Source organism: Eumetopias jubatus, unplaced genomic scaffold, assembly GCF_037043125.1.
Source record: "Eumetopias jubatus isolate StellerSeaLion01/CBP00866 unplaced genomic scaffold, mEumJub1_p1.0 scaffold_6, whole genome shotgun sequence".
Classification (NCBI taxonomy): Eukaryota; Metazoa; Chordata; class Mammalia; order Carnivora; family Otariidae; genus Eumetopias; species Eumetopias jubatus.
Window position 1 is genome coordinate 16849478 of NW_028274812.1, and position 8478 is coordinate 16857955.

At 51.7% G+C, this 8478-nt stretch overlaps 1 protein-coding gene across 1 annotated transcript; it reads right to left on the reverse strand.

The window, feature by feature from the left end:
• Positions 1 to 1902: 1902 nt before the first annotated feature.
• On the reverse strand, positions 1903 to 5875 carry LOC148164043 (UL16-binding protein 1-like). Its single transcript, XM_088024233.1, has 4 exons — positions 5603 to 5875; positions 3217 to 3480; positions 2705 to 2980; positions 1903 to 2027 (listed from the first exon to the last, which is right to left on the reverse strand). The coding sequence occupies exons 1-4, from the start codon at positions 5721 to 5723 to the stop codon at positions 1903 to 1905; spliced, it is 786 nt and encodes a 261-aa protein (XP_087880359.1). The 5' UTR covers positions 5724 to 5875.
• Positions 5876 to 8478: the final 2603 nt, after the last annotated feature.

The following is an 8478-nucleotide window of genomic DNA, read 5'->3' on the forward strand; positions in this document are numbered from 1 at the left end:
AACAATCACATTATAAAGGATTCCATTTAGAAGCAATGAGGTAATGGGTTGATTTTAAGGAATGTAAACTATAGTTCAATAAAGTATTTAAAAAATTTTTAAACAGTGAGGACACAGAAAATATCCCTGAGTTTACATAGCTTCCAAAGGATATCTTTTTGGCAATAGTCTGTGCAAGAACAAGGTCATCCCACAGAGAAAAATCTGACATTCCATAACCAAGAACAAGATGGAAAACGTTTTCTTCATTGAGATTTCTTGGGCAAGCATTTAAATATTTCAGCACAAGAATACCATCACCTAGCACCAAAGAGAGAAAGTGGCATAAAATATGCCAAATGAAAGTACTGAACAGGAACGCCACCACATGCAAGAAGGGACATGGGAGGTTCCCTGTCCTGCACCACGTGGTCGGACTGAGGTCTCTGGATTTGTAAACTCGAGAGCGCTGATGGTCTAAAAATGAACAGCAGCTCATCCAAAGGCAGCCAGCCCCAAGGCAGAGTTGCTGAGCTGGTCCCCGCCTCAGGGGCTTCTTGGTAGCCTCAGCAGCCTAAGAAAAGTCACCTGGTAGGCTGCTGGAAATCCTTCAGTTGCCACCTGGACTGTCAGCTCCTGAGAGGTGGTCGCTGTCACCATCCTTGTCCTGCAAGGATGAAAGAACAGGTGTTTGTCTCCGTGGCTGAGGAAATCCTGGGTCCCTTGTCCTGGGGCTGCCCTTCACCAGCACTCCCTACCCCAGAGCCCAGCCCGCGCCCAGGGGCATGCATTTCCCCCCAGCCATGTCCCCAGCCCTGGGTCCAGCCACCTTTACAAACCTCCTCCCTCCTGAACCAAATCACTGAGTCAGCCCCAGGCCCTGTTACCAAGGGTCTGGGCTCAGGACTAAAGTGAGTAAGAAATCAATGTGCTCACGTGACTCGCGTTCTAATGCTCCCTCTCATGCCAGGCCCTAAAGGACCTGCTGGGGCATCCGACAGAAGACAGAGGCCTGCCCTTGACACATCTAACCTTGGGGAACAGGGTGGCCAGAGATCCTTCTTTTCCCTTCCCGGTCAGCCTCCTAGCGAGCAGCACACAGAGCTTAGTATGATGATCCCTTCCCCCATCCCATCCATTCCTGGCCCGGCTCCGCTGGGAGCACACAGCGCAACTCAGTTCCCCCCCATCTCCAGGCCAGCTCTGCTCAAAGCAGGGGCTGCTCAGTGGCTCAGGATCTGAGGTCTGCGGGAAGCTAGCCGCCAGGGACGGCACCAGCCTCAGCCCGGATTCCCACTGTGGCACGGAGAACTGGCCTCCATCTAGTCCCGTCAGGCACGGTCTCTACTGTTCACTTCCTGCCTTACATGCGAAGACCCAAGCCACGTTCTGGGGGAACACGGCCCTACTCTCCAGCCCTTTGAGCGGTCTGCAGAGGCCTTCCCACAACCCTCCTCCTGGGGTTGGACGCTGGCCCCTCTCCTTGTAACTGCCCGTATGGAGTCCCCTTCTCCTGGACACGTCACATGAAGCCGCCATGCTGCGCTCACTCAAAGGTGAATCCGGCTCATGCTGTGTGTCCCTGCTGTTCCCACACCACCCACCCTGGGCCCAAATTGACTCTCTACAGAGAGCCAGGCCTGAGTTCCCTACATCCCTTTAGCACCAACAGGCCTTAAGCAGTGGTGTGGGCCCCTCCCCTTTCCCAGTGGCCTTCACAGTGAGGCCATATCAGAACTCAGGGCTGAGCTTGTCCAAGCTGTTGCTAACACGTGATATGAGCTCTCATTCACCTGGTCCCATTGCCCTGTGAGAAGGTTCAGGGAGTGGCCAGGGGGCAGGCTGGGAATTCACCTTTCCCTGGGCTCACCCCAGGCCATTTGCCTTCCCTTCCCTCTCAATCTGCTCTCCGGACCTGTACCTCTAAAGGAGGCCGACATGGATGCCAATTAGGACTGCGCAGCTGAGGAGCAGGGTGGGGATCCAGGTGCCGGGTCCGATGGCCGTGTTCCTGGCCGGGGCCGTGTCCTGCTGAGTGGTTGGTGGCGCTGAAATGAAAACGCAAGAGTGAGAGCCCCGGTCCGGACCCCAAACTGGGGGAGGCTCCCTTGGCTCCTGCTGGCCCAGGTCCACCCTACCAGGCAGACGGGGTCTGTCACTCTCCTTGTGGCAGCTGCTGTGACAAGTCCTGCTGTCGGGGGTGGGGGGGAATGTGCTCTGTCCCCCGGGGGCTCCTACAGCCAACAGGGAAGCAGGGGTTGCCATGTAACCAGTCTCTCCTGCTGTGACAGACAGGAGGTGATGCAGGACAAGGATGGTGACAGCGACCACCTCTCAGGAGCTAACAGTCCAGGTGGCACTGAAGGATTTCCAGCAGCCCACCAGGTGACATGAAAAAGACAACGATTCCCGAAAAAGGAATCAGTAAGAAGACAATCTCTGGCAACAGTCTGATGCCTCCCTGTTTGGGGCCAGCAAGAAATCCAAGCAATACCCAAGGACAAAGGTGTATGCAGCGAGGAAGTGATTCCAGGAGGTGAGAAGGGAAAGGAAGGATGCTAGAACATTCCTGTGCCATTATTCTGCCAAGAAGAATTTGCCATGGATGAATCAATTTCTTTCTCTCTCTCAGACAACCCCCCCCCCGGCGAGCGCCCCCATACACACTGGGGAAGGTGGAGGTCATTTCAAGAGAAGCAGCACTCCATCCAGTCTTCTGAGTTACCTGTTTTCTCCAGCATTTCATCCCAGTGCTCCAATACTTGCTGGAGCCAGCCCTTACAGTCTCCGTTGGAGATCCTCATGAGGAAGCCGGTCAGCTCTTCGTCCTTGTCCAATGTGCCCTGGAACTGTTGGCCTCCAGGATGCACCACTGTCCACTTTCTGATCTCCGGGTCAAAGCGGTGGGTTATCTGCTCATTGAAGGCAAACTGCCAGGATCCTCTGGGCTGTCTGTCCGGTCCACACTCATACATCAGCCTGCCCTGCAGGGTGAGAGGATCTGCCCCCCGCGCCCACCGTGGGAAACAAGTCAGCCTCTGGTGTTGACCAATCCTTTGTCCCCCCTGCTGTGTACTCCTCAGCTCCCCTTCGGCCCTCCCGGCCCTGCTCGGTCCTCCTTGTCAGCCCTGGCTGCTGGGCCGCGTGTGTGGGACCCGCTTCTAAGTTTTACATGAACACCCTAGCCCCCCGGCCCTACCAAACTGTTCTCCTTCTGCGCTGGGCCTTCAGACTTACGGCTCTTAGTGAAAATCCCTGTTCTGATGTCCAGCAGTTTCTTTCTGAGCTCTTCCACCAGGTCTTCCAGAATTTCCTTTTGTCTCTCCCAAAACGCCGTGTCCCTCAGCTTCATCCCCAGAGGACCAACCGGTTGGACCTCCTTGCTCCGACAGTCGTAAGAAAGAAACTGGTTTCCATCGACCAGGCCTTGAATCTCACACCATGGTTGTCCAGGCCTGGCCTGAGATGTGATGTTGAAGTTGTAGGAAAGAGAGAGAGCATCTGCGAAGGGAAAGCACAGGTAGAGGTTGGGGTTGGAAGACAATGACCGGCAGGCACCGCTCGGCCATCCACGTGACAGCAACGGATGTGTGCCAGGCTGAGCTAGCAGAATCAGGACTGTCCCTGCACAGCCTCCCCCTGCCGCCCAGCAGTAGAGGTGGCACCCTTCCCGGCTTTGAGGAGGATCAGGAGGCCTCTGCCTGGCAGGAAACCACATAGCCATTGAAATGTCCCCTGTGTCTACCAGGCTGATACCAGCGTCCCTCAGCCTTTGACAGAACAAATATAGCAGGAAATGCATAAAACAAAACTAAAAACATGTCCTCCAACTATGCTCATGGAGAGGTCAGGAGGACTCTTTACCGCACTCATGAAGACTGCACCGTGAGAAGGGCACCCTCATTGTCAAGAAGCTCAGTGACGTCTCTCTGATGGCCCAGCTTGGCGGTAGGAGACGGTGTTGCAGAAATAGGGGCCCAGGAGTAATGGGGTGAAAAATCCCGAAATAAGAGAGTTGAGATACAGGCGCTCAACTGTCAGAAGCAGGGAGGCGGCCATGATTGAAAATGATCCTAGAGCTTGGAATGCTGCTCAGGGCCTGCCCCACAGAAAGCTCTCCATCCCTTTGGCTCACAGAACACAGTGATCCTAGAGGCAAAATAGCTGGACAGCCAACCCAGAGGCTGCTCGATTTAAACAATACAAACAAACAAAGACCAAGCCCCAGGATGGATGAGGAAGAGGCTGAAAGCAAACACCCAACAGAGAGTCTGGATCCTCTGCCCAGGCTCCAGACCTGAGCCACTTCTCAGAGCTGGAAGCCTTTAGGAGAAGCAGAAGCCAGCTTCCAATCAGGAGGGACCCTCTGGTCAACAGCAAGAGCAATGTTTCCTGCTGGCCTTCCCCAAAGGGTCATGTGGTCATTCGTAGGGGTAGGTATACACTGGGGAGCAGAGACCATGCAGGCATTGTCAGTGGACCTCGTGTGTGAGCTGACATCGTCCTCAGGGATCCTAGTGTTATCATGGCCCCTGTTACTGAAATGGTGCGGGGCACGAGGTGCTGCAGAGAATGAGAATTCACAGTGACACCATCGGTTCAGGCACCCACGTAGTGGTCCTTTCACGTTCCCCACATTCGTTACAGGAGTGCAAAATGTTTGTAGTTGAATTACTTGTGGGTTGGGGGCTAGGGGGCAGGGAAATGCAAGTACAATATTCTCACACTGTCTTCTCTTTCCTCCAAATACAATGTTAAAACAGTGCCCTACCCTGGATGGAATGACAGAGTTGAGTACCAACCCTAAAACCTCTGTAAGGATGCAGGGTTTGAAGCCTATCCTATTTTCATTGAAATGCCAGCCTGGTGCAAAGGTTCTCTGTATATATTAATATTGCATAGGTCTCTGTGATACCTACTCGAATCTGGGGCCTTAGCAAAGTGAAGCAGCCATAGACCATATATGGATGAATGACTGGACCTGCTTCTTGGGCCATAGGACCCTGTGACACTGTAGGAAAATGTTCTGTGCCTTTGGCGACATCCTCACATTGGAATGTTAGGTACAGCCACCACCTAGTGAGCGAGGGAGGCAATGACACTCTGGCAGGGAAAGTGAGCCTGCAAGAGGCTGCAGTATGGTCCAGGGACCTGTAGCCAGGAGGTCTCTGGTCAGGGGGTATCAGAGCTGCCCACCCTGAGCTGGGTGGTGCTGGGATGTGGCCGGTGAAGGAGGGCCTGGCGCTGCATGTGCCTTGAACCTTGGCTCAGGTGCCCTGGGAAGTCTACCAGTGGATAGCAGTGGGGATGGTGACTCATGGAGAAGTGACGTGAGTGGTCGGGTCGCGGGCTTGTGTGGGGTTCAGGCCCTGCGGGATCGCCCTGTCCTACCCATAGCCCGGGGCTCAGAGGCTCGGGCTCCGGTTCCCCGACAGGAAGGCGGGGGGCTGGGGGCGACCGCAGACTCCCCGCCGCCGCCCCTCCCCCTCCCCCGCGCGCCACGCCCCCAGAGGTGGCAGTCCGTAGTCCCCCAGGTCGCCGCTTTTCCGTCCCAGAGGGCGACAAAGTCCCGGCGGGCCGCCGGCCCCAGCGGGCGACGAGGTTCCCAAACCCCGGGACTCACGTATCTCTCGCCCGCTGCTCGTCGCGCCCACGACCGATCCGGCCGCCGCCGCCGTGACCCAGCGCACCAGCAGCAGGACCGGGAGGCCCAGCGTGAACCTGGTGGTGGCAGGAGGCTGCATCTCGACCCCAAGTCTGGAGGAGACCAAGTGGAGGAGCGGAGCGGCTTCTGAACGAACTCAGGTGCCGGAAAGGAGATCGGGCTTCCTGTCCGGGGCTGGGCTGCGCAGGACACTTTTATCCGAGTGTTTCTGGATCTCCGCACGTCCACGCATCCAGGAGGAAGTGTGCAATGATTCTTCCAATTTTCTTTTTTTTAATCTTTGAGAGAGAGAGAGAGAGAGGGAGAGAGAGCGCGAGCAGGGGCGTGGGGGAGGCAGACGGAAAGTTTTTCGAAGGCGGGAACCGGAGGCGGGGCGAAGGCGGGGCGAAGATGGGGCGAAGGTGGGGCGTCGGTGGGGCGACGGTGGGGCGACGGTGGGGCTCCAGGCGGGCTCAATCCCTGTAATTCTGGATGCTTGACGCAGCCAAAGGCAGATGCTTAACTACTGACTGAGCCACCCAGGCATCCCTGATTCTTAGAAAATTTGAGGTTTTCAGTGCTATTCGTCTATTTTAATAAGCAGAGTCTTCCTCCTGAGCTGCACTGGACCTTTGGCCCGAGGAAGACAAATGGCATTTAAAAAATAACTTAAAAAATTAATATGGTAAATGGTAAATATGGTCAAACCACATAAAATTTACCATCTGGGTCATTTTTAGTGTACGTTAGTTTTAAGCCTCTCAACTTTGAACGTTGTTTCTGCTTTCTGCAATAAACCTAGTGTACCCTGATGGTTAGGCCTTTTATTTTTAATCTTTGGTTTGTTTTTTTTTTTTTTTCATTTTCAGGGTGTCTTTTGAAAACAGTGTGTGCTGTGGATTATTTTTAAATCTAACCTAAGAATTTCAGTTTTTTAATTGGAGAGTTTAGGAGTTTACCTTTATTGTGATTACTAATACAGTAGAAATTATCTCAGCCATCGTCTTTTTCATTTATAATGCTTTAAAAAATTCCCTCTCCGCACCGGCATTCCTTTTACTGTACTGAGTTTTCTTCTGCTGGTTTAAACATTATTCATTCTATTTTTCTTTTCATAATCATTGCCCTTAAACTTTGATCCATACTAATGTTTATTTACATTTATTTATCATTGTTTTTGGTCATTCCTAAAAAGTTATTTAGCATGTTTTCATATCTCTTCTGTGTGCTTCCTCCTACTCCATTTCCCTGATACTACCCAGATTTTTATTTCTGAGGTGTTGCTATACGTTTTCTTTTCTGTGATAGAAACTCCCCTCACCCTTCACCCCCCTTTTTAAAAAAGATTTTATTTATTTATTTGACACAGAGAGAGATAGCGAGGGCAGGAACACAAGCAGGGGGAGTGGGAGAGGGAGAAGCAGGCTTCCCGCAGAGCAGGGAGCCCGATGCGGGGGCTCGATCCCAGGACCCCGGGATCATGACGGGAGCCGAAGGTAGACGCTTAAGGACTGAGCCCCCCAGGTGCCCCACCCCCCCTTTTTCGGGCAACAATAATCTGTAACAAATTAACAATGTAAAAATTGTTTTTAGACAAAATTTTAACTATCTTTAATAAATAAAAAATTTAGCAAAATTGGTTACTCATTCTTTTTTTCTCTTGTTAAATCTCCTGGATGTGTTTCTCCTACTATTGGAATACTTTATTCAAAAGATATTTTCAAGTTGGATCTTTCCGGGGAAAATATTCTTTAGGCTTTATATGTTCAAAAATATTTTTAATACCTGGTGGTATTCAGAATTCTGAAGAGTTCCTCCAAGTGTCATGTTAGTCACTCATCAAATGTTAATTGAGGTACTGCTACGAAGGGGCTTTGCAGATGTAATTAAAGTGGCTACTCAGTTGACTTTACGATAGGGAGATTATCCTAGATCATCTGAGGGGCCCAGTGGAGCACATGAGCCCTTCAAAATGGAGACTTTCTCAGACTGGAGGCAAGAGAGATGTGGCAGAAGGAGAGGTAGAGAGATGGGGCGCCCTATTGTTGGCCCTGAGTTGAGGGGGGCCATATGCAAGATGGAGGCCCCTACAGGAGTTAAGGAGGGCCTCCAGCTGGCAGCCAGCAAGGAAGTGGGGGCTCTCAGGCCAGAAACTCCAGGAAACTGGATTTCCTTAGCAATCCGAATGAGCAGATTCCTCCCAGTGTCTCTGGCTAAGAGCCCAGCTGCTCGGTGCCTTGACATTGGCTTTGGGAAGCCCAGAGCAGGAAACTCACTGAGTCAGTTCAGACATCTCTTTTACATAGCTGTGACATAAGAAAAATGTCTTTTTTTTAAATAATTTTTTATTGTTATGTTAATCACCATACATTACATCATTAGTTTTTGATGTAGTGTTCCATGATTCATTGTTTGTGCACAAAACCCAGTGCTCCATGCAGAATGTGCCCTCTTTAATACCCATCACCAGGCTAACCCATCCCCCCACCCCCTCCCCTCTAGAACCCTCAGTTTGTTTTTCAGAGTCCATCGTCTCTAATGGTTCGTCTCCCCTTCCAACTTACTCCCCTTCATTCTTCCCCTCCTGCTATCTTCTTCTTCTTCTTTTTTTTCTTTACATATATTACATTATTTGTTTCAGAAGTACAGATCTGTGATTCAACAGTCTTGTACAATTCCCAGTGCTCACCATAGCACATACCCTCCCCAATGTCTATTACCCAGCCACCCCATCCCTCCCACCCCCGACCACTCCAGCAACCCTCAGTTTGTTTCCTGAGATTAAGAATTCCTCATATCAGTGAGGTCATATGATACATGTCTTTCTCTGATTGACTTATTTCACTCAGCATAAC

What these genes read in the sequence shown, in the direction of transcription:
- LOC148164043 (XM_088024233.1), bottom strand. Translation starts at nt 5,723, where the DNA reads ATGCAGCCTCCTGCCACCACCAGGTTCACGCTGGGCCTCCCGGTCCTG. An exon ending in AGGGATTTTCACTAAGAGCC is followed by an intron (nt 2,981 to 3,216) that starts GTAAGTCTGAAG and finishes CGCGGGGGGCAG; the next exon opens with ATCCTCTCACCCTGCAGGGC. An exon ending in TGAAATGCTGGAGAAAACAG is followed by an intron (nt 2,028 to 2,704) that starts GTAACTCAGAAG and finishes TTTTCATTTCAG; the next exon opens with CGCCACCAACCACTCAGCAG.